General features: G+C 39.2%; 2 protein-coding genes across 2 annotated transcripts in view; one reads left to right on the top strand and one right to left on the bottom strand.

Moving 5' to 3' along the window:
- The window catches only part of s100a10a (S100 calcium binding protein A10a), a 150,955-nt gene that overhangs the window by 102,438 nt on the left and 22,490 nt on the right, over positions 1-26,027 (top strand). The gene's annotated exons all lie outside the window — the stretch shown is intronic.
- Positions 10,787-12,112, bottom strand: dpm3 (dolichyl-phosphate mannosyltransferase subunit 3, regulatory). The gene is made up of 2 exons (XM_072370132.1): positions 12,067-12,112; positions 10,787-11,834 (listed from the first exon to the last, which is right to left on the bottom strand). Exon 2 carries the CDS (start codon positions 11,810-11,812, stop codon positions 11,534-11,536), a length of 279 nt encoding a protein of 92 aa, XP_072226233.1. The 5' UTR covers positions 11,813-11,834; positions 12,067-12,112; the 3' UTR covers positions 10,787-11,533.

Here is a 26,027-nt window from a genome sequence, read left to right as displayed (position 1 = left end):
TACTTGTCGTGTTGTTATTATTGTTATTGAGTGGCGTTGATGTCTCAAGTGATTACTTTCTCTAAATGTAGCATTTACAGACACAGGGGCTGTTTTCATGACCATTTCTTTGCAGACCATGTGCTTATATACTGTAGCACTAATACTGCACAGTACAGACAACATACACTCCACAACAATCCTACACACACTATCACCCGACACAAAAACACTACATTATATTACGTGTACATTCTGTGAAAATAATTTATGACTTTTGCAGCTGAGAGGTTTTACTGTACATACCATGTGCTCACAAAATGAAATGTTTACTGATGGCAAACTGGAGGGCTTTCCCTTCTCTCCCCTGGTGGAGGAAGTGTTTGTGTGAAAGAGAATATGTGTGTGTTGAACAGAGAATAGGAGAATGTGCCTGAGCTGGGAGGTGTCTGAATGAAAGAGTGTTGGGGGAAAAATGTATTTCTGCCAAAAGCAAACACTGATGAGATATTGTGTGTATTGCAGAGAGGCTGGAATTCTCTGTGTGTTGGATCTTGCCCCTGTATTGGTCAAACTATCTGGTATAATATCTTCCTTTAGCGTAGGACTAAACCCTGTTTTTCATGATGCATTGTTGGAAAACAAGCACGTAACATACTTCTTAAAAACAAGGGGAAGTAGTCAGCCGTTTAGTTTTAGATCAGATGGAAAAGTTATCGTCCCCAGTTCACCACAGACCAGACACAGCACCAAACCAAGTTGCCAAGCACATCTTCATTGGACCGGCTGGCCAGAACGACAAAGCACAACAGTGTATGAATAAAACTGAAGTCAGTCTTTTTTTACCTGGTTTCTTGTTGCCTAATTTTGTAAATGTGTAAGTAAAAGTGTATTATATGTGTATATGTATATATATATATATATATAGATTATATAAAAGACCAGTTTGATAAATATGATAAATGTGAACAATTTTCTTGTGAAATAAAAAAGGATATTTTTTGAAAACCAGAAGAGCTTTCTTGTGATTATTACAACTGTCATGGCAGTTGTTTATCCAAACTAAAAACTATTTCAAACACTGAAGTGCATTCACATGTTCTGAAGCATTTTGCTATTTTTTTTAAACAAATGTAAAGTAGTCCTTGCCACCTATGTTAAATTGGTGTAAATATGAAACCTGTTGCTTTCGTCGTACCTGGGCTCATTATTTGTGTTTTTCTGCCGTACGTCCTAATTAAGCTGCAGTTCCAGTTGCACATATTTCTGCACACTTAGGTGAAGAGTGCAAGAATATCTTCACAGCTCTACAAGAACAACATAACAACAGTGAGGCACTCTTCTTTTTAGAAGAACAGGGAACCTGTGGATGAAGTCTGAGGTAAAAACTGGTCTAACACAAGTTAACAGATACATAGGTTCGAGATGAGGTGACGAGCACGACTCTTGGTTTTTTTCCACAAATGAATGAATAAAGTATTTTTCTATTTCTATTCTATTTTCTAAATGACCAGTGGGACTGATGTGTCTTTGTTGCACATGATTGTCATGTAAAGGCAAAAAGGCAGAATGGGGTGGTCCAGGTTGATCTGCCACTCATACATCAAGGGAGGTAGTAACAGGCGAAACAGATGATCAAATGAGCCAATCAAATAAATTTCCCTTTGGGATAAACAAAAAAACAAAAAAAAAAAACATTTTTATTCATTCATTCATTATTTGTAGAATAAGTGGCAAAGTTAACAATTGTATAAGAGACCGTGGCCTTGAAAAAGCGAGATACCGCTCACTCATGCTGAATTTATAGCTCACTAATGCTTTGACATACACATAAAAGAGAAAGGGGGGAAAAGACATTACTGTTAACAACGTTATGGCATAGAGTTGCATCTACTTGTGTTTGGCCATGTTTTAACTTTTCTTCTGCCTTTATTCTCATGGGGGACTATAGATATGAGTCATTACACACATCACAGTCTTTAACAGTGAAACACTCCGACAGGAAAACAACTGGCTTACACTGTTCGCTCAAAGTGCACAAGGAATTATATTAAGATTAGTGTTAGAGAATAGTTTCAAAGTACTTTTGACTGGGAACCAAAGGGACCAAACGGTGGTGAGAGCATGATCGATGTGTCTGCCAAATTACCTGAGGATCTGAGACAGAAGAAAATGTTTTCCAACTACTGTAGCTCCAGCATTTATCTCTGTGCACCTCTGTGCCAAAGTACAGTTTCACAGAGCTGATAACATGGCAGTAAACTCTTAGTAGATTATTGGAAAACACAGTAATAAATCTGAGAAAGCTATAGTGACAGTTTTCTCTATGGGTGAAATCCTCACCAAGTGAAAGTGGAGTGCTCGACCTTTTCTGATAACGTTCCAGAGCGTGAGGAGAAAATAGATTATCATGCTTCAATTGCATCTGTACAACTGGGATATGCAGCATCCCTGCAACATGTGAAGCACGTATTTATCAGCATCCAGCCACAGCACTTCGCCCTTGGTTAGACTCTTAACGGATAAAGGGGTTAAATATTCATGACAAAGAAGCAGTACTCAAATTTCCCAGCTTCACCCTGAGTGAAAAATCACATTTCCCACAGAATTATGGTGATTTTGTGTTAAAAAGCTCTCAGGAAACTAAACCCATTTCTTCTCCTGATTACACAGAAAGGGTCTCCAGAGCAGCCACTATCACAGATAATGGCTCTAACAAACTACTGTGACAGGAGCAAAACAGAATCAAAGCCAAGGTAGGAAAGACAGGAAAAGCAACAAATAAGGAGATAAAGGAAAAGAAAGGTCCAGGCTATGTTTATTATTACCAGTAGCATTGCCTTTTGGCAGGAAGATTGAATACACAGATGTGATCCCCTGCTATCTTTACTTCATGATGAGTTTCTACACTCACACCCAACACACACCTCTTCTTTTTCTCCACTCATAATACTTTGCTTGTCTCCAAGCTACATGACAAGCCATTGTTCTCATCTCTCCCTCTCCTGCCTCTCCCTTCCCAGGGGAGCTTTACGGCCGTGACAGTAAAAACAGCTGTAGCACCAAAAACTGGTGCCACAGAGTCACAACTCCCCAGTGTTTTCAAAGAGATACCCATAAATTAAGGCTGCTGGGACAGGCCCCTTAACCGCCCGACCCCTGGAGGAGGCTCCACTGAGTAGAAGCTCGTCAAGAGGGAACAATTCTTTTTATTACGCACTCGTTCGGCATACCAGCTTGAGTAAATGTGGACAGCAAGTGTGAAACCTTTAGCACTGTTGTAAATGTTATGGGCTGTCAGGAGATAAACATGGAACATAAACATGGAGCACAGACACAGGAACAATTTCCTTATAGGCTTTATAGGAAAAGAGATATAATATCACATTAACAAAGTGAGGAATAATCACAGCCTATAAGTGGTGAGATTTTGATTTTAAAAGGCTACTAAGACAGTATTTCGTAAGGTATTTAAAGTCTAGAATTCTCCCATCATATTTTAGTCACACATACACAGTTTTAAAAAAAAATAAAGGCATTGTTTTAATATCAAACAACTATTTTCAGGTCCAGTAATATTTTGATTGTAACACAAAGTAAAGTTTTGCTTCCTATCAACACATGTTCTATTATATGATTAATATGAATATAAATACGTAGACTCCTCAGATTCATTTCTAAATTGAAAGAAAGGTTTAGGAATTATAGCTCTTCAACAAATGCTTTACTCCCATGGACTCAAATGCAATAACAAGTAATGAAATTGATACTGTCATACTTTATTGTAAACAATACTTTCCAGGCAATGAGTGGCAGGTCTGTACAGCAGCTGTCTTCAATTTCTGTTTGTTTGTGGGTCCCTCTGTCTGTAGTCTTGTGGCCAGCAAGTGAGATACATTTCAGTCTGGTTGAGATCAAGTCACCAACTTGGCTGTGACTGGTTACTCCACTTGTTTATTGTACCTTCACTCCACACTGTGCCTTCACATGCTTTACTGATGATTTTTGTAAACTCTGGATCATGAGCAGTTCCATTTCATATATTTAATTTCCTGTTACTCTGATAGAGTAACTTTTGGCTTTTTAAGATTTTTTCAAGAAAAATTCATACATTTTAATAAAAATGAAGCCTATGCCAGCTGCCATTGGGCAAGAGAGAGGGTACACACTGGACAAGTCACCAGTCTATCACAGGGCCGTCACAGACACAAATGAGGCAAACAACCATGTACGCTCTCACTTGCCCCTACAATCAATTCAGAATCATCAGTTAGCATTAACATACCGTTTTTGGACTATGAGGAAACAGGAGTGCTCAGAGAAAACTCCACACAGAAAGGGCCGAGCCAAGATTAAAACTAGGAACTTCCTGTGAGGCGCAGTGCTATCTACAATTCACATTGCAAATATTTTTTTCAGTCTATATATGTATCTATGTATTTATATTAACTTCTCTGTCAAAGTCAGTCAGGTCTTTCTTTTCTTGAATTTTTCTGATGCTCTTGCAAAGTGTTCTCTTTATGGTAAATTTGGATAGTGATATGCCCACCTACTTGGAGAAAGTTTTTCACTTGATTAAATGTTGAGAAGGTGCTTTTCTTTTCTTTTCTTGAGGAGAGGATCCTGAGATTATCCACCGCTGTTGTCTGTTGTGGACGTTCAAGCCCTTTTGTGTTCCAGAGCTCACTAGTGTTCTTTTGTTCTCATAAACCAAACTGTTGGTTTGGCCACTCTAAATGGTCTCCTGCTATCTCTCAGATGGATTTTTTGCGGCTTAAGGCTTGGTTTTTACTTCTTTGTAGGATTCACACAGAATATGATGAAGTCTCAGTGAGTGAGATGTATCATTCTGAGCATTTGATATATTTGTGCAACAGTGTGCCTGCATTGGTGTGCAGGAAGACCACCCCAAAGAGTCAGCTGATAGCAAGGTTTCTGTTCCACAGCTTTTGACAGTGATGACTGAAAAGAGAGCTTACTTGAATGAAATGTATGAGTATGTGGGGATCACAATTTGAACAACAGTCCCTTTTTTCAGAAATTACTGCGATATTGAAAGAAAGAAGACATTGATGTCTGTTACCACAGAAACGACCAGGTGTGCACAATAATTACAGCATTTTACATTTTCTGTTTCAAGGAGGCATTATATTCATTATATTTGATCAAAGCAGTATGATGTGTAAACACAGCATACCAAGCAGACTTACACAATGGGTTGCATTGACGAGTAGTTACATTTCTGGGTGGGTACACATAAGCCTGAAGGGAAGCTACAACAGAGGGTATGAAGTGTGGCCTATTTTACTCACAGAGCTCTTTTTACCATGTGTTCCAGGTTAGCAGTTACAGCTTTTACCTGTTTGATGAAGAACTCATGTAGGAATAGTTCATATTTGAATGAGAGAAATGAGGGTTTTACAAATGAATCATGAACTTTCTCCATTGTAATGATATGATATGATATGATATGATATGATATGATATGATATGATATGATATGATATGATATAAATGTCTTGATAAGAATGAATGACATTATCTACTGTGTAATCATTTTAAAACCAACAACAACTTGTTTCTACCTCTCTGAAACTTTTAAACAAATCTCTATGCGACTGTAGGGATTGTGTAATATTTACATGGACTTTTGTTACTGGGCTTATGCTGTATGTGTTATTCATAATGGCTATGGAAGACTGGGAACTGTGTGCATTTCACTATTGTGATTATATTCTGCTGTAACAGAGACAGCTATAGGCCTATCATGAGTCCAAGATAAAAAAAAGTATATTGTATCATACTGTTTCCATTGTATCATAACGTATTTCTATGGTATCATATCTTATTGAATCATATAATTTAATAATGTGCTGTAATTCTTCAAGCCCATCCTTCATCCCATCTGTAACCCGAAGATGTTCTTGTAAACAGCTAAAAAAACATGATTAGTTTCCATGTCTTGAATCCTAAACCTCTCCACTCTAGATGAAATATATCATGTTGTTCAATCACTTTCCCACAACTATAAACCCAGTGCAGATGTGTACTTCAGCAACATTGATATCAGTTTTAATTTGTCCAGTTCTCTGGTTCACAACAAACAGCTGTAAAACCAAGACTTTAAAGTCCCCATTAAATAAAAATCTATGCTTACATCTTTTAATATAATGAAATTGCATAATCATTGCAACTCCCATACAGCAGTATGTGGTTCAGCTAAGGAAATAAAAATGTAGTTTTATAAATATTCTAAATAGTCATTTAGATGTTGCCATTTTGTGGAAAACTATCTAAATAAACTGTAAACTCATCCTTCACTTGGGGCATTTTGTATTTTTTTCATTACATGAAATACTTTTCAGCAGATTTGATTTAACTTGATAGGTATTGGCTAATCAGGCCATTGTAAGCAACCAATCAGATTTCAGATCAGATCAGCTGGCCTTTTGGGGAGTGGAAGTGGCCTCTCTTTTGTCTATTTTTACAGGAAAGTTGAGATTTGCTCTGCCACTGAACTCTCCACTTGTGGTTTATTGGGAAATTTTGTGTACTTTGAGTTTAATATTAATGTAGCAATTTATGGTGATGACGCAGATCTCAAATGTGTTAGCATTTAGCTCAAACCACAACTTCAACCCTATAAACACAGCAGATTATTTTCTTATCTTGAATAATTACACAAGTAAAGTATACGAGTAAATTTTCTGATAAATGCTCAGCTGTGCAACTTGAATGCAATGGCAGTACATGAGAGGCACAAACAGTAGCTATTAAGTCAAATAAAAAGCAGAAAAATGAACTGGATTTGTCAGTGTATCATTTGGGGTTTAACAGAGCCAAAGCTGAGACAACGGTGTGTGATACTAAAACCTAAGAGACATCCAAGGAAGCTACAATTCAGAGTAGGTTTTGCAAGACCAGCTGGTCCATCTCTGCATCTCTGGGCCTAGTCAAATCTCCTGTCAGCAGGACACATGAAGACCAGTCCCTGTCTGCCTGCTAGCGTATGTTCCTACTTGCAAAAGCCAGGAGTATCTGTCTTACTGGACCCCAGAGAGGTTACCTAATGTTATTGTAGCTATTTGGAGTATTTATAAGCTGCCATGCTGCCCTGAACGAGACCCCGTGTCCTGTAAGTATCGAAGCAGCTGTTCGTGAACGATAGGCTGACCCACTGGCAACTTTTTTCAGGGTTCACATGGTTTTTTATGCAGGGATGATGCACTGCATGTTCTGAATAAAGAGTCTTTAAATGTTTCAGCATGCCTCCAAGAGCCTTTTTTCCCTTTTGCTTGGTTGGCATATTGAAATATTAGATGGCAGCAGGGTCAAATGAGGCTGATGGGTAGGAAACACCTTGGCTATACAGAATAAGCTGGAACCTCTGGGTCAGTCAGGGCACACTTTGGCCCTCCGCCATCGTTGGCGGTCGAGGTGTGGTCTCCTTTTCCCGAAAAGTCCTGTCAAACACTGTCCCCACTGCCAGGGTCAGCTGTCTTGTTCCAGCTCATGCTTTGGTTTCCTGTATGCGTCACTTTCCGCTTTTTAACCAGTCTTCTTCATTTCCATGCTTTTCATTTTCCTCATCTGTACCTAACTTATGATTTCACTCTTCCCCATGTTGATGGATATCTTGTCACATTTGCCATTTCTGTGTTGAATACTACAAATCGCAATCCCTTTCAGATCTGGGCCCCGATAACTACCTCCTTTCTTTCTATCCGTCTCGAGATGGGTTTGAGGTTTTGCTGTGAAATGTGTGGGTGGGGAAAAAAAGGTTTTTTTTCAGTGCACAAAAACGATAACCTATCATTTTTAGTCTTGGTTCTCAGCCCGTCAAGATGGATTTGCTCCCAGCAGTGTCACTGAGTGTCTCTCGGTCTCAGTGGGGCCATGCTGCGGGCACAAAACTAAGGCCTGCCCTTCTCACTGTCCAAATCCCATATAAGTTTCCTCCTATTTTTCATCTCTTCTCCCAATTTAACCTCTCACCTTGCCGCTTTGGAGTAGAGAACATTCTGTTTGTTAGCGCCTTCTGTTTGTCATCGACCTCAGTTTCAGTTTAGAAATTTGAGTGTTTCCTGTTGTTGCTTGTAGTCAGATTGTTATACTTTCTGATAGTTTTTTTATAGAGTTATACTGTCGTAACACATTTAGCATCAAGGACTTCCCTGAAAAAGACTTCATCTGGATGGCAGCGTACATCACTAGGCATCATGTTTGTCTCTTACACTATCGCAGATGCTGGATGTGGAACTGTGTTCTGATAAAAAGCCTGGAGGTCGCGTCAGATGTCCCAGAGGGTTTTTCTGGGTCTCCAATTTTTCCTTTTTCTTTGAATGGCTGAGTGTTCCTGAGCCAACACAATGATTTAAACTAGAGAATTGTGTCTGTTTTTAAAGCTGTGCTGCCTGAACGCTAAGAGGTTTCAATATTGGTTTTCAGTCCTGTCCCTTGAGCGCAGAGCTTTATCTGGACTTATCTGTAGAGATTTATATGTATTTTCTTAATCTTTTAATAATATTACGTATCATAGATGACGTTGATCCGTCTTTAGTATTGAAAGCCTCAGCTTCTCCGGGATGCTCTTTTTTTTTATACCCCATCATGTACGTGACACGTTGCCAATCAACCTGATTGTTAGATGTTTTGAAGGTATTTTGAAGCATTACAAAACCTCTCCAACTTTTTTTGCTCCTACCCAATTTTTAAAAATGCGTTGCTGGCTTCAAACTCAAAATGAGGATTTGTTTTCCAAGAAACAAAAACAATTCAAATCTTTTTGGTATGATTTGGTATGCAGTCGTAGTCCTATTTTCAATCAAATGTATGGTTTAATTGATTAACAAGCTATTAGATTCTGCTTTTCATCAGATTTTACGCAGCATTCTAACCTGTTTAGAAACAGAGCTGTATTTCAGAGCAAACCGACAGCTAAAAATGAACCGCTACAGTGGGTGATATAATGAACCAAGGGCTGCGTGAAGGCTTGATTCTCACAGCTGAAAAGGAAATCTTATTACTGCCAGGAAAATGAAATACCTGAAAAATCATTGTGACCCTAAACCTTAACTTATGAATGTCATGTTTAAACCCATTTTAGTGCTGTAAGAAAAACTAGAGAAGTAGCAATGTGAAAACAGCAAGAAAGACACAGCATTGAGCAGCCACATGCATCCAAGTACAGGGGACAAGGGATGCTATCCTCTGCCTTAAAAAAATTCCACAACTTTAGATGAAACATTCTCAACCATGCCATATGAATCTCTGGTATCTGAAGCAATTCCCCAACAGAAGCCGATATTTCCCCACAGAATGTATAATCATGTCCTAACTTTAGTGTCCTATCACTATTTATATTTTTTACATTTGTTTTGCTTTTCCCTGGTAGGATTGCTCTTCCATCCATATAATACGCTGACAGTGCAGAATTGTTTTTGTTTTCTCTCACAGAAATTAAGTATGCAGATGCTGGGATCTTTTTGTTGAATCGCATTCCATGAAAGCCTCGAGATTGAACTTTGCCTCAAAAGCGTTTAAACCAGAGACAGAGGATAATCATGTCTCAATTTATCTCTATTCCTTCCCCTGATCTGACAGACGACGAGCTTAGGTAAAAATTCAAGGCCTGTTTCTGCAGCTTTGCTGAAATGATGCTCCCTGCAATCGGCTCTCACAATGACAAAGCTGAATCTTTAAGAAGTCAGTTGGACTGCAGAGGCAGCTCTCTGCTGCTTTCTCACAAGAGGAGTCAAACATTCCACCTCCAAGAATCAAGTCCAAGCGAAAAGACTACCAAATTACTGTTCAGTCAATATTATGGATTTTGCCCAGTGCTTTGTCGTACTGTACTCTAATCAGGTGCATCCTCTCTTGTGAATACTGCCACTCATCGACTGTGGGCGCCTCATGTTTGCTGCTAATGAAGCTTTCATAAATGTCTCCGTCTCTGCATCAGATTACATCCTCTTAGCCTTGCTGTTATGAAAGTGATAAAGTTTGAGATGGAGCTTATGTATTGTACATTTGCAATAAGTGATTATTTTTTTAAAAAGGTGCCAAAAATCCTTGCGTTATTACACCTGCCCTGTGTATAGGTCTAAAATAATGTTTGTCTTTGGCTGGTAGTCTACAGAAAAAAAGACTGAGCAGATGAATGTCTTCAAAGTTAGATATAAGGTGGTAGGGAAGACAAAGAAAAGCAACTAACTACTATATATGCGGCTACGAATGAGAACATATCTGCCCACCAAGGGAAGCCTTTGGTGTAATTGCCAAATTAGAAGATTTTCTGATAAATAACCAGTTGCCTTTCATCCAGTCTACTCTAGCAACAGCTTGCGTGGATTCAGGGGGGGTGACGTTGCAAAGCACAATGGGGCTGCAGCCAAACAGCACAGCAAGGCAAAGCTTGCACACAGAGCTGCCAACTTTGATGCATTTGTTCAGAAGTTATGAGAGCTTTTGAAGCTCTATAATGATGCCTTTAGCTAGGGTAGGCTTTGTTTATACACAGCAGGGACTCAGTGAAAATGAGGCTTTTAAGGTTCACACAAAGAAAAGCAACATCAAAACTGCAGCTACCATTTTCTGATTTCTGGACCAAATGTCTGTGAGGGCAGAAAAGGGAAGTGCTGTATAATGTATATTTTAAACTGTTAACTTCAACATGGGACAAAGTAGGTCTGTCTATTACTAAGATGTAGGTATTGAGTAGGTTGATATAAAGCCCTGAAGCTACGTGGGTTTTGCCTGAAAAGAAATGCTCCTTGGCCTAACCTACTAACCTACAAACAGCCATTCGTTTAGAAAATAAATTCAATTTATTACATTCTCAGCAATAGCTGTATGGGATCAAGTCTGCTTTTGAACAGTGGAATGTAAACTTCTTTACAGAGAAAATCCAAGTTTATGTGTACTGACAAGCCACCGTCTTCACACACAACAAGGTCCAGCCTGTGCAGCACCGTTTTAGAGCTGAGGCAAGATTAAAGCATCTGACAATTCCAAGTGGAAATATTCAAAGTTATACAATTATAGTGCGACTTTTAGGTAACATTTGTTTGCATTTCAGTGAAGAGCAGCTGGTAACAGATGATGAATGAGCAAGACATTGACATGAAAGTCAGTGCTGCCAACCAAAGACAGCATCAAGCTGCCAGCTGAGATTTACCTGTTCTTTTTGTTTGTTTGTTTTTTAAACCATGTTACCAACTGACTGGGAAATTAAATGATTATAGATTATTGTAGTTCAGTTAATTTATCAACAGTAACATGACAGGGTTCATATATCAATAATTCACAAAAAACATCCTTTAAGCCATTCATTTCTCATTTCCTACAAAACTACATCTGTTTGACTGTGAATGGTCACTGTTATTTATGTTCACAAGACTGGAAAAAGTAAGGATGGTGTTACGTCAGAGTTCAAATTCATCCACCACCAACAGTTTTTGAGTAACTAACATCACAAGTGTAGACTGAGTTGTGTGTGGGATGCTGCTCTGTACTTTCTTCTCAGTCTCAAAGGCTTCTCGACCTTTTAAATGTTCTACATCTTCAAGCCTTTCTTCCTTAAGTCCTCTTTAGCTTCTTTTATCTGCTCCCGGAGTTCTTTCGCTGCCTCTTCACAGTCATTGAAGATGGCCACCCGGTATCCCACCGTGGCCAGGGAGTAGCAGCCAAATGACACCAGCAGGTAGAAAGGCATCGGCCAGGCAACCTCTCTGTACGTCCGCGGAAGGCTGAGGTCCAACAGGTCGAAGGTGACCAAAGCCCAAACTGCGCCCAGCACCGACACGCCGAACAGCCACTGCATAAGTTTCGTCATGATTTAAGCGTTTCAGAAAGACCTGACAGAGAGACAAACCGTTTAAGAATCGTTCAGTCACATAGCTTGGCGTTAGCACATCATAGTAACAACGTGCTAGTTCTCTAGCTAAAACACACAAGAAAGACATACAATAATAGGGAATTATTCAGAGCACGTCAGCTGTACAAAGGCACTGAACTACAAGAACTGCTCATTAACTTAAACAACGTTTCAGTCAATAAATATTTTCGACGAAATAATGCGATGTTTACCTCCTCTCAATAGCCACCTCAGCTATGCGCATACTAATGACGTCACGGACCCTGTGGCATGATGGGAAAAGTAGTTGCTGTTACGCTGCTGTAAAATCACGAATTATTCAAGACTTCTGTTGTCATACTGTTTTATAAAACTTTCTTACGTTTTTTGCATGCGTCTATGGAAGACCTAAAATTTTAAACCCAATCAACTGGATACCAAAAGTCATCGATTTGATTTTTCATTGTAATCTTCTTTTTTTTTTCTTCTTTTTACGAATTTTGGATCTGAATCTTCCACTGTAATTCAATAGGTATCCGTGTATTGTATGTGTCATTTCACGCAGTAAGGAAATAAATGAATACATAGATCAATAGGAAATTTAAGGATTATTAAAGCAATAAATACATGTCTAAATATACACGAAAAAAATCATTATTTGCATTTATTTGATTTAATTTAATAACAGTATATGAAATTATGCTTAATTATCTTGGTTTTGTTATCTTTCATCACATTTCCACATTATTTATTAACTGTTCTGCTCTATTATCTGTATGTATTTATATTTCCACACATTTCTTTTGTCACACGTTTTTTATTCATTATTAATGCTTGTAGTATCCCTAAGACTCTATCATTATCTATGTGTTTGTACACTCTATATAATAGTGTATTGAATTCACATCATATTTTCATAATTCCTATCTTGTTATATATTGGAGTGAAAAAAAATTTTTTTTAGACTTCTCAGAAGATCTCCTTGTTGTTGCTGTCCTTGTTTTTCATTGAAGAATTTGTTTTCCCATGTATTCAGAGCAGAGAGAGAAAACAATTTGATTCAACTGAGTCTTTCATGAGGCCACCCAATCGAGCTTTTATCACACATTATACCTCTCTAACCTCCTTAAGATAATCCTCTTGATTTGGGAAAGCTGTTTTGAAAATTAGATGCCATTAGAACACACTAAATGCAGTCCATGGATGCTAATGCTTTTTTTCTGAAGTGAGGAATCCAACAACAATTTAATTAGGGGCCACAGAGGTCTCATTGGTATTTAATCTCAGGCTCTCCCTCAGTGCTGTGGGCCACTGTGTGTGAACTGTGTAGGTGAAGAGGGCACAGATCCCTCCAGGGTGAGATCAGGAGTGGGAGGAGATGTAAACATTGAGAGAGGAATACACTAAACAGCCAATGAGAAATAAACATAATTCTTTGGGTAAATTGGAGAGTTATTCTTAGTACGGTGGTGTTTATATTTGTCTGCATTTGTGCTAATAGTGTGAGTGAAGATCTGCGCGTCTGCTGGTAAGGTGGAGCCTGCTTCTTCTGTTTATGGAGACTGTAATATACAAGACTAGAAATCAACAATTATCTTTGCAAGCTGGCAAGGTCAACTATTCACAAGGATGCTTTGCAAAACAGTTCTGATATACAGTCCCAGTCCATGTTTATTTCTTAACATTATCTTGCAAGGAGCAACAGCACAAGTAGATACAGTTGATTACTTTCATTACATCACCAAGCTTTCAGTGATCTAATGATTTATGGTGGTCCAACAAGATTTTTTATAGCAGCAATATGTTGTCCATGTCCATGTATTCCACTGTACACTGATGTTTGGGCTGTTTGGCCTTGTTCAAGAACAGATAAAGGTACTGGTATGTTACACTGACCACATCCTTGTCACTAATCTGATGGTGATTTGATAATCTCATTCAACCATGAGGGTGGGAAAAAGTTGCTACGGTCAGCTTCAACAAGCAAAATATGCATCCTTAACTAAATTGGACAGAATACAACAGCAAGAGCAGAAAGACGACATAATTTCCCAAAATATGACAGGATTTATTTTATAAAACTAGATTAAAAGGTCGAGAAACAGCACAACAGATTATGTAATACTATTTCTAGCACAAAGCACAGCAACAAATCCACAAAACTAAAATGTGATATTTCCACAAGAAGGAAAACACCAACACATAGGAAAAAAAACAACATTTCACAAAACATAACAATGAAGTGGAGACAAAGTACAAAAGCAAACCTGAAAGCACCATAAACACTTACAAACTTTGAAGTATGTTTTATTTTCTGTGTTTTTGGGATTTCAGAAACAATGAATTCTTTTTTGTTTTTGTGAAATAATCCCAACTGCCAAATCTCATCAGCACATGGTCCATCGATCAAACACAAATAAACAGTTGTGTAAAACACGGAAAAGGCACAGGTTTAAACAGCTTTTTTTTTCTTTAGTAATTTACTTACTCTATCAATCAGTTCTTTATGATCCCATATTTGATGTCTCACTGTGTAAGTTGAAAAGACTGAATGTGTTCAGCATGGGGTCATCTTTGCTACACTTAATTAGATGTGATATGATACATAACAGCCTGTCAAGGTCAGGTTATTCTGTTGCATTGACACAATAAACTAATTCCAGGTGGGATTGTCCATGACACATGGCAACGTTACAGACATCATAAGAGTGTGCCGTGTCCTGCCTGGAATGCATTGCTATGAGCAGCAGTGTGAGCGCGTGTGACGCTCAGTGGGAACGTTCGAACTGGCTTTTCTCAGTGTATCTCCCTGCCAGCTCCTGTTCCGTTCCAGTTCTCAGGAAACCTGTGCTCCAGCCGAGAAGGCCTGGCAGACACAACACAACAGCCTGCGAGCGGGAGGGGCATGAAACTGAGAAAATGAGACAGAGACTTGGAGAGAAAGGCAAAGAGGGACATGCAGAGTAACACAAAACAGGAGGCAGAGATGTGGAGGACCAGAGCTAATTTAGAAAAAAAAAAAAAGAATGGGGGGTGTCATGATCATGACTGATAGGACAAGAGAGGGAAAGCTGAGAGGAGCAGCAATGAGAAGGAGTGGTGACCAAGTATGTAGATGAAAGAGGAGAGTGCAACAGAGGAATGAGGGGAGGGGGGGGCAGACAGGGTAGAGGTATATATGGGGGGTGGGGGGGTTGCAGGTGCAGCTAGATCAACAGATGACCTTAATGGTGCATTAAATCCAGCCATTGCCATTTCTTCCTTTAATTTTTTTGTCAAACCCCCCACCGAACAGCTTCAGCTGCAAGGCAAGCTGCACGCTCCACCTTGATTCCCACAACATGGACAGAAAATAGGGAGACAGAAGAAACCAGCAGTGTAGGTAGCAGGAATGAAGCCAGAGTTTGCGATGGCAGAGGAGATACATGATCCTCAAGAGCAGGAATAGGTATGACTGTGTGATTCCAGGCAAAGAGAAGAGATAAGAGGCTTAGATAAAACAGGAAAGGTGGTAATGGAAAGTTATGTTGACTCTATCTCTCTGGCTTTGTCAATATTAGTAAAGTGAAAGGACCTGATAAGAATGTGGACTACTTAAGAGCTATATAGGGATCAAGATTTAGCTTGATAATAATTGTGCAATACCGCAAGTGTGTGAAGCAAGAACTTGTGAAGCATGAGGAGAAAGAGAGGACGCACTGTCTAAACGCTGTGTAAGATAACAATAGAGCTCGGACTCAAAAACAGGAACCCTCTGTTTCCTGAGCTGGAGCCCAAAGCTGTGTGTTGTGTTGTCATTAGATGTGAGTTTAGATGTGTGTAGAAAAAGGAAAGAGTGACTTTAAGTCTGTCACCTTATCCACAGTCCAGACAGGGACACTGCTGGTGGAAGAGTGAGAAACAATATGTATCTGAGTTGAGTCAAGAGGATATGGTAAAAAACAACTGATATCTTTCAGGTTTAGGTCTGTGGCTCCAGCTCAAATTCACCAGGCTAAATACCATACTGCATAGTCCTAGACTTTGTCAACCTTTAAAATAGACATTTAAATGAAATATGAGGCATGTGCAACTATTCTAATTGAATATTTCACGAGGATTCTTTTAATGTGGCCACAGGTATGATTAATTTGTTTTCATTTACCTTCAGTCAGGTGCAGAACATTTCAGCTTTTGGTGAATTTCGTGTAGTACACACTGGTTACATTTGTCATTAGGAATGAATTAGAAAACTTAAAAAGACTTCATGAAGCCAAAGCATGAAGAAAATATGTCTCAAAAGTTCTTCTGTTAGCTGTATTTGCTACCAATGTTGAACTGATTGTGCCTTTCGCTCTACACAATCATCACATCAGATGTAATTATCGCCTCAACACACAATGACATTCCTTCAACTAGCACAACAATAGCAAACATCAGTACCATTACAGTGAAGGTACTCCAGACTGACACGGCACCGAAATGTTTTCCCACAAAGCTCAATCTTTTTAAATGTATAGGTGGGGATCTTTAGTTTAATGGATTTTCCTAAAATGAGCTGAATCATAATCAATTAATCAATTCCAATAAAAATTACATTTTCTGTCCAATGACAGAACAAGTGAGAAAAAAAAAGTGGACATTGAAAGGAAAAAAGCACTAACTCTATAAATACCTGCCAAAGTGTTGGTGCTTGAGCTCCAGTTATCTTTTAGAGTGTCCAACTTGAAATGGCACCTGCCTCTTGGATATCACTTTGCACCTTGACAGATCCTACTGAGTGAAGCTAAGTTTCTAGATGACTTTGCGAGTTTAAGAAGAGCCCCCACAAACAGCTGAGATGACCATTAATCAGTGGAGATGAATCAGGATGGAAAATCCTGTGATACTTTTCATCAGGGGTTCTGAAAGTTTTGACACTCTTGGGTACACAGCTGATAAATATCCTTGAGCCAAGTTCATTTTGTGACAGCCAGAGTTAGTCTTAAATTGCTGAGATGATAGCTGTGGGACCCATGTACTACTTAGGACCTACTTAACGAAGTCTTGGTCCACTCAAGTGGGTGAAAGGTCAGAATGTGGCCAAGTGTGACCAGCCTTAACCATATGAGAGTAGCACTTGTCTTGCCCTCGTTGCCCTCAGTAAGAAGACACACCTGTTTCAGCTGCAGCAGTGAAACGATGGAGGGATATGCACCCTCTTACCCCCAACCACACCTACACTGCGGTACTAATGAATCTCTGTTTGTCCCACTTCTTTGTTTCTTGACCTTTACAAGACCTCATTACATATTATCTTCATGAGTTGGGTAATTCTGCCCACTAACATAAACCCCTCAACCATATTCATGGGCCAGAATGTATGTGTATGTGTGTGTGTCTGTCTGTCTGATCAAATGCTTCTTGTCAGTGTGCAGCCATTAACAATGAGCCATAAGCTTGATGATGTCTCCCTCCTTCCTCTATCTGTTCTCTCCTCTCACCCTGAAACACAATGTCCTTCAGCATTACCGGTATTGACAGTGGAACTAATTGGCACATGGTTATGAGAGTTCCCCTTGGGCCGTTTTAAATTGGACTGCACAATTTTGTTCAACGCCTGAGTCTGCATACAAGACCAGAAGAAATATTGATTATAAATGTATTAATGTAGGTCAGTGCAGTGTTCACAGCAAGGGGCGAATGATAAAGGGCTACATGTCTAGACTAGAATTAACTGACCTCATCTTGGGTTTGCATAATGGATGGTAATGTGAGGAAGAGGGGAATTTTGTCTAATAGCCAGATCAGTTCACTACACTATTACAATTGATACTCACATCTCTTAGAGAGATGCATTCAGTTTAATGTGATTGCTAACTGTATTCAGTTGTAAATCATCAGAAATATAATATATATATATAAATATATCTTATTTCAGTGCAGATAGTGTCAACTTTATCACTTCATACTGTTTACAATAAAAGGAGGTTATGGACAAATCGGTTAGGTTAACATGACAAACTGAACACATTACTACAAAGAGAAACAAATTCAGTTGATTCCATGGATGTAAGCATCCCTTACCGTCTAACAGAATGCCGTTGGTGTTTCGATGTAAAGACAAGTTCCTTGTTCCACTAAGGTCAAATTTCCCTTAGTGCTTGCACCAGCTTCATGTCATTGGCAGATGGGGTGGGAGTCTTCACTATGATAACATAGAAAATGGGGCTTTCTAACGTTTTGTTAGACATTGTGACAGGGTCTATCCTGAGCCAAAGTAGAGTGCAAGTCCTAAACTTAATTGAACAGTGAGTGAATGATTAAGTAACAAAAGAGTATAGAAATACAAAAATGTTGTTAAATGTAACAAATCACCACGGACTTGCCATACAAGACAGCTAGATGTGAGATCATGTAAGATTCACAAGATCACAATCCCAAATGTTATAAGTTTTTTGGGCAAAATACAAAAGTTCATCCTAAACTGGCAGTTTGGAGCAGTTTTCAAATGTAGAGCCAAAAATGACTGTTTTTATGAACTGATTGTTTTTTCTTGTGGCACTTTCATGATCAGATTGCTTCAAGTTCATATGTATTCTTAAAGGTGACTGCCTTTTTCCAAATGGTTTCTATGGAAAATTAGATGTTTCTGTGCAACCAACTTTTCAGCACGTCAGGTTAGTCCTCCAATGGAGATAGAGCTAGGTCTCATTGATGGGAGCCATGTGTTTTTCTCTCAAACCTTAGTCTGCAGGGTAGCTGCAACTTGGACAATTAGCAAGATCACAAACACAAGAGAATCCCTCTTGTGTCCAGAACAATCGGGAGTCACTGAGTAGCCCTTTTCAGGCACACTTTTTCCTGTATGCTATTATTCAAGCAGCATGAGAGGTTGACGCTGATGTGCTGCTACAGCTGTACGTCAGCACTGTAGGTGGACACAGAGCTGAGTCTGCATGCCTGTGTAATGGTGGAACACACCACTTTAACCATTGACACTGTTATCATTTAACTGATGTACGCACACACTGATGCAGTGACCTCTATTAGGACTGTATGAATTACTAAAGGGGAACAGTGGCAGCTCGGCAAGGTCTTGGTTTTTCCTGGCTCCAAAGGTCACTAATTTGTTTCATTAAAGTTAATTTGTGATCAACAGTGACAGACAGATGCTCCAACCAATCATCTGCCAAGTACTTTTGGAAAGCAGGTGCTATTTCAAATCATTTCCACAAGTAACTTCTGTAAGCAAACAATTGGGCACATCATGTTCCTTCCAAATTCTATCAATCTCCATAGATAATGTTTTGTATGTCCTGAACTACCATAGGACTATATTGGATGTTCAGGGTTAAAATATTTTTCATTTTGCATGATTAGAAGAATACTAGTAATTCAGTCAATTAGGCACAATTGGTATGCTATTTAAATATTTTGAAACTGAAACAAAGTGACTGTACATGACTGCAAATGCATTTAGGGTTAGGGTTAGGGTTGTTGATATGCTAAAAGTTGAAGATTGAAGGATTACGGATCTGTGGTGGGCAGTGGGTAATACCATGAAAGCTGATTGTGGCTACCCCAGACAGGCGTAGCTGTCTGTCAATAATCGTAAATAATGTTGATTAGGTTGGACTCATGCTCTGCAGTCCTGTCTGTCTGGACATTAGACGTACTGTTCTACCACTACGCTTGCTCCACCCAAAGACTGCAACTGCTTGACCTCCTGGAAATCTGACCCTGAGGCCCCTTGCTGCCCCTCGAGGCACCTGCCAACCTCTCACCCCTTCACTGCGAGAGCATCTGGAAGGTGAGGAGGGATAGACGAGGCGGCCCGGGTGGGCTGTTGTGAGGCATTGACATGGTAACAGATAGGCCTAGCAAGTCATAAGACTTCAGAGACATAATCTGACTGTTATTCCCTTTTCACTGATCAAATACCAACTCCTCTTCATCCACTTCATGTTCTGTATGTGTCAGTCGTCACCTGTCTTTCTCTTTCTGTTTGTATTCTTTCTTTATCCCTTTTCTCTCTTCTGTCTTTAACAGTGCACACATATCATGCAGGCTGTGATGTATGCACAGCTGGTCTTGACAGAGCCGTCCAGGAAACATGTGGTTTACAGATCCCCTGCTGACACACTGGTTTGACTTGCTTTTTACTTTTCAGAGACCTGGAATTTTAACTGTGCAAGGGATACTAAGATCCAACTCAGCAATTGCTGACCACAGTGGAAAACCACCCAAAATGTGTTGCATCCTGATTGACTGAATGGCTTACTGAATCAATGTGTGACATAGTACATAAAGCCCGATCTAAAATCATGATTTCTAACCATGCATGAAATGGCCCCACATCTGCTCACACCATTTGTTAAAAAGATTTTTGTGTCATTCGTCCGGCTATAATGCTTTTCCACACTTTGGTTTTATTGTAACAATAACATCCAAGTTGTTAAGTTGCTTTACAGAGATATATAACTCTGGCCCAAAAGCTACGTAATGCAGTGTGGTCTACCTCACACAACTGATTCAAAACACAGCATTTTGATATTTCACACCAGCGAGCAATACTTTTGGGTTCCAAGTGAAGTATTTTCCCTGCATACATGCATTATTACGGAAGTGAGAATATGATCTTATCTTTATTCCTGTGCATACTGTCAACTCCTAACAATACCAAATTAAATGTTTATTGTGTTTAATAAGTTTTAGGTACTATGCGTTTGTGCAGTGAGGGACGATATACAGCTAGGAGAATAACACAGAATATTAAGACACTCGTTCAAAGGAATATACTATTAAAGTCATCAAAACAAAAAAAAAAATTACTATTCTGTACTGTGAAGTGACCAAGCAAGATGGTAGAGAAAAAGTTGAAGGACAAGGACCACATTGGGAAACCTTCTCTTATGTCCTTGTTTTCATTCATTCTCTGTTTGCTTTAAGTTTCACCCACTGTTTGGTTAGGTTTAGGCAGCATGATACCCCGAGATGGTGCTAAAACTACTACGTTACTAGGTTTTAAAAAAGATTCTGGTTGGGGTTAAAACACAGTTTCATAACAACAAGTCTTCCCACTAAAATTTGGAGGGGTGTTGAATGGAGCAGCTAAATGTTGTGCTTTGAACCGTGGAGCTTTGTGAGATTGAAAGCAACATACACGCTGTCTGTGGCACAGCAACAGTTCACTGTAACAGTTTTGTCACTTCCTGGTTGGGTTTAAACAAAAACTTTAATTTGATAAAAAAAAATGTCATGAATGCATGTAAACACATTGTGTAACAAGACAATTTTGCCCTGATTGCCTTTCAGCTGTATTATCATATCAAAAGTACTTAGTAATTGAAAGAAATGCATCATGGTTAGGGCACAGTGCATTTGATAATGACAGAGAAATACAGTTTCATTATGCTCACATATGTGAAATCAAAGACATGTTTAAAACTGTTGCTTAATACGCCGTCTGCACTGATTTGTTGCATCAAGGTGTCCTGACGAAACAGCAGAGTGTGACACCACATGAGTGAGAACAGGCTGATGTTCCAGAACTGCAACCTACCTGCAGTACAGAAGTAGAAGGTGTCAAATGTTCAGTGACATGGCAGAAACACAACGTCTACTGAATAAGAATCCCACGCTGAAGCGAAAGAAATATTTGGTATGAACTGCTGTCATTAAGGATAAGCCACATACAACCCAAGTTTAAAAAAGTTTGGACGTTGTGTAAAAGGCAGAATGCAACTATTTGTAAATCTCATAAACCATCCAACCCTTTTCTATACCTGCTTAATCTGTTGGTTGGGTTGCAGGGGGGCTGGAGCCTATCCCAGCGGTCATTGGGCAAGAGGCGGGGTACACCTTGGACAGGTCGCCAGTCCATCATGGGGCCACACAGAGACAAACAACCATGCATGCTCACACTCCTAAGGACAATTTAGAGTCACCAATTAACCTAACATACATGTTTTTGGACAGTGGGAGGAAGCTGAAGTACCTGGAGAGAACCCACAAATACATGGGGAGAACATGCAAACTCCACACAGAAAGGCCCCAGGTTGGGATCAAACCTGGAACTTCTATTGCTGTGAGGCAACGGTGCTAACCACCACACCACCGTGCAGCCCTCTCATAAACCAATATTTTAATAAAAGTAGAACATAGAAAACATATCAAATGCTGAAAGAGACATTGATATTTCATGGAAAATATTAGCTCATCTTGGATTTGATGGCAACAGCATGTTTAGACATTTTTGAGACAGGGCCACATTTTTTCACAGCAGTCTGTAAACATCTGGGAACTGAGGAGACCAGTTACTGGATCTTTGGGCGAAGAATGTTGAATGGGCGAATTCAGCTTTGCACGCACAGATGTATGTAGATCTTTTGATGATATTATGTACTGCAGATCATGAAATATTTCAAGTATTTGCATTCTTCAAGAAGGATCATTATTCTGAACTTGCTCTTCGATTTTTTTTCTTTTTAGCATCAGTTACCTTTCCAGTCTTTTATTCCCCTGTCTTAGCTTTAATAAGATGTATCACTGCCTTCAAATTCAAGATAAGCTAATGTTTTTTCATAAAATAATAGAATGTCTAATTTTCAGCATGATTTTTTGAGTATTTGTGGAATTGGGGTTGTAGATGGACTGAGAACAGATATAAAACAGATATACAGGAGGACAGTAAGACCACATATTTATGCATCACACGCATAAAGGTACTTCTCTGCGTGCCTGTCCCCCCTCCTCACCTCTCTGAAATCCCATTAAAGAACTGATAGGCTCTTCTTAAATGTGAGATTAACAACAAGAGGAAACATTACAACTGTTTGGACAGAACTTGGGAGACTTTTTGCTCCTTCAGTGGCAGTTTATTGCAAACAAATTAAGAAACTGAAACTGAAGAAACAACTGCTTTTCGGGTCGCTTAATCTCAATGTAAACAATGTTATCTTATTGGAATTTTGTGTTACCTATCTGTTGCACTTATTTAAAAGGAGATTAAGATGGATAAAATTCCCTCTATAATTTGGAAGATAAAACTCCATTCAGTAAGGATTTGTGTTTGTTCATCAACAAAATAGGTACTGATAAATGTAAGTTGTCCCATACTGGACCATGCACTGTAAAGAAGTAATATTCTTTTACTTGGTTATAATTGAAAAAAACAGCTCAACATCTTGTAAAATTCCCTCGTTTGCTTTCTTGTGATTAGATTAAAAGATTAACACTGGAAACGCAGGCTGTCCTCAGTGATTACATGAGGTTTGCTCTCAAGGTGTCAAACAGAGCTATCTGTTTCCTACCAAGAAGTCTAAAAGATCACTTTTAGCTTTACACTGATAGGCCACGCAGCTGTCAACCTAATATATAGATAGAACAGTGGTGTCGATCCCTTCATCCAAATATCTACAAAAAAACTCACATTTTCCAGCTTACTCCTGAAATAATAAAACACTTTAATCATACAACTGTGCGCTGGAAGCTGTATGCTTTACACAATATGATTGCATAACACATGTTACATCATTAAAAAGGAGAAAACAAAGCACTAGTACACAAATCCAGTCGAAAGTGTTATGCCACTAGAGTTTAAACGTTACACTGAATTAACCCTGAATCTTCTCACACAACTGCAGAGCACTGGGTTACAGTATGTGGCCATATGGGCTCTGCCTAGCATTACTGTCACCCCTCATTTTCTATAGTGAGGGAAGATGGCTCCCCCATGCCCCTAAAATCCTCTTAGCCAACATTTAAGTGATTGGTTTTTTTTCCCTTTCTACCTCTGTTCGGATTATCGATGTGATAAAAACAGGAAGTTGTATTTTATTCATGCCATTCAGTTCATTCATGAGGGGATGGATGGTCTGAGAAAGAGAAACATAAATGTTTCAGCAGTGACTGCATCTGGAGGAATAATATCAAGGCAACATTATTGAATTTAAAAGCAGAGCAAACTCAGTAAAAGAAATGAGGGATGCGAGTGTGATTCATTGCTGTCAGCAAATAACGTGTCACATATGGAGAAGGGGTGGAATAAGTCAGTGAAAATAATTAGACTCATCACCTGTTGTGATTGTTATACAGAGCTTTGTCCTCATGAAGATTAATTTTTAATCTACTTCTTCAGTTGATCAAATAAAGGTTTCACAGCTTTAAAGTGTTGGTAGCAGCTGTCAAAATCAAGCCCACATCACAAACACATCGCAATAATGTCCTCTTTTCATTTCATCCACGGCCTACGCTGCAGGCCTCCATCACAGAGATCCATCATAATGGCTTTGACTCGGCACAGTTCCCCATAAACAATGTATTCCACTTCAGGCTATAGAAACCACATACTGCATTCAGTAATCAGATCAGGTCTTTTGAACATGTGGTTTAGCTTTATGTTGTTTAAGACAGTTTGGTTAGCGGATTCCAACAGGCTACCCTGTGTGTTCTCCAGATGGCACCACACACCGTCTCTCCCAGATTGTATACAGCTCTCAAGTTCAGACCAATCCCTCCCCCCACCTTCTAGTATAGAATAAACTAAATGATGATCATACAGATTATGTACTGGTAATTCCTGCAGTCGATAAAAGAATGCCCATGCTGTGAGCTTAATACTCAGTGTGGGGATTATGGGGACCCCTACATGTGGTGTTTTGGCTGCATACCTCCAGTCAGACTAAACCCAATCTGTTACAGATTTGAACCAAAGAGGAGAGGTGCAGCAAGCACATGGGGGTGGGTGGAAGGTTTGTACCGTACAGTATTCATGCTTTACAGTACATTCCACTTCTTCTATATCATAGGGGATCCGAGCTAAACCTCCCTTTGGTGGTAATATTTTTATCTGTGTGCATTAGAACATAAAAAACAAAAAACCTTGGCTTGTGTTGAGGCTGCTTGTGCTATTACTTCTTTTTTAGCCGTTTTTATTCTCCCTTTGTGGTTGAGGCAAACCCAAATCCCCAAACAGTTTCCTCTTGAATGTGGGTCCAATTAAGCACATATGTGGATTTTCATATTGAAGCTCATAAAAGGTAAACTCTGGCGATTTACATGACATTTACATAAGGAATGCTAAGTGTCTGCATATGTGAGGTGTGTTAATATCTCAATCAAAAGCAGATGGTCATCACTATTCATCATTTTAACCCAGGGTATTACCTTGAGCAAGAATCTCAGAGGCAGTCATGTTGCTTTTGATATGCGAAACATTCTTTTGATTTCCTATCAGGAGAGGCCAAATATTTCAACATTTGAAGGTATTTGGGGCATGTTTGAAGTCTGTGCTCTATTTAGTATTATGATTAGCCAGTAAGTGGCATCACTTGCACTTGATTCACATCCTGTCCAGTTCAGTGCATCAGAGGCCATCTGGGACCAAAGTAGTCTATGTAATTTATTATGGGAAATCTTTATTGCATGTATGTAAACAATAAAGTTTGATTTACCGGTGATTCCTACCCAACCCCTCATGCATACAATTCCATATATATACTTGAGACATTTTGGCAGTGAACACTGTTCTGTGGAACTCAAAAAGTTGGCATGAAACATCTAGTTAAAAATATGTGCGTTACTATTATGATTTAAAATCACGATATGGTCGGTTGGCATTTCATATATAGTTTTAGATTCTGAAAAGCTTTTGATGTGAATTTTTTGTTTTTCAAGTTCTCCCTTGTGATAAAGCCACCTGTAGAGCATACACAGCATCAAAATAGTAAACTAATTCCAGTGCAAGCCACAAACTGTGCAGTTAACTGAGAGCAAAGTAACAAAAAAAGCAGCAGACGTGTGACAAATTAATGGCAAATCCAACACGCTTCTAGCACTTTGTCGGAACAGCATGTGTCAACCAGAACAGCTCCGATGTGCCTCGGGACTTGACTGGTTCTTCCATAAGATATATCCTCATTTGATAATGGTAGTAAAGAGCTCTGTCAAACATTTTAGTTTTTAATCTCTGTTGGTGTTCAGTTGGGTTTAGATCGGATGATTGTGAGGGCACGGTGATCTTTTTCAACTTATCAAACCTTTCAGTGACCCCTCCCTGCCCTGCAGATGGGGCAAATTTTCATCCTGAAAGGGAGACGTTGTTACATCATAGGATTAAGTTGATCACTCAGAACAGCTTTGTATTGATTCTCAGTGACCCTTCCCTCTGAGAGGACAAGTGGACCCAAAGCACCAGTTACAGCATAACAGAGTCACTGAATTCTGTCATTGT

This window comes from Leuresthes tenuis, unplaced genomic scaffold, assembly GCF_036924035.1.
Source record: "Leuresthes tenuis unplaced genomic scaffold, fLeuTen1.0.hap1 SCAF_18, whole genome shotgun sequence".
NCBI classification, from domain to species: Eukaryota; Metazoa; Chordata; class Actinopteri; order Atheriniformes; family Atherinopsidae; genus Leuresthes; species Leuresthes tenuis.
The sequence above is the reverse complement of the archived record's forward strand: the minus strand, read 5'-3'. Positions and strand labels throughout refer to the sequence as shown.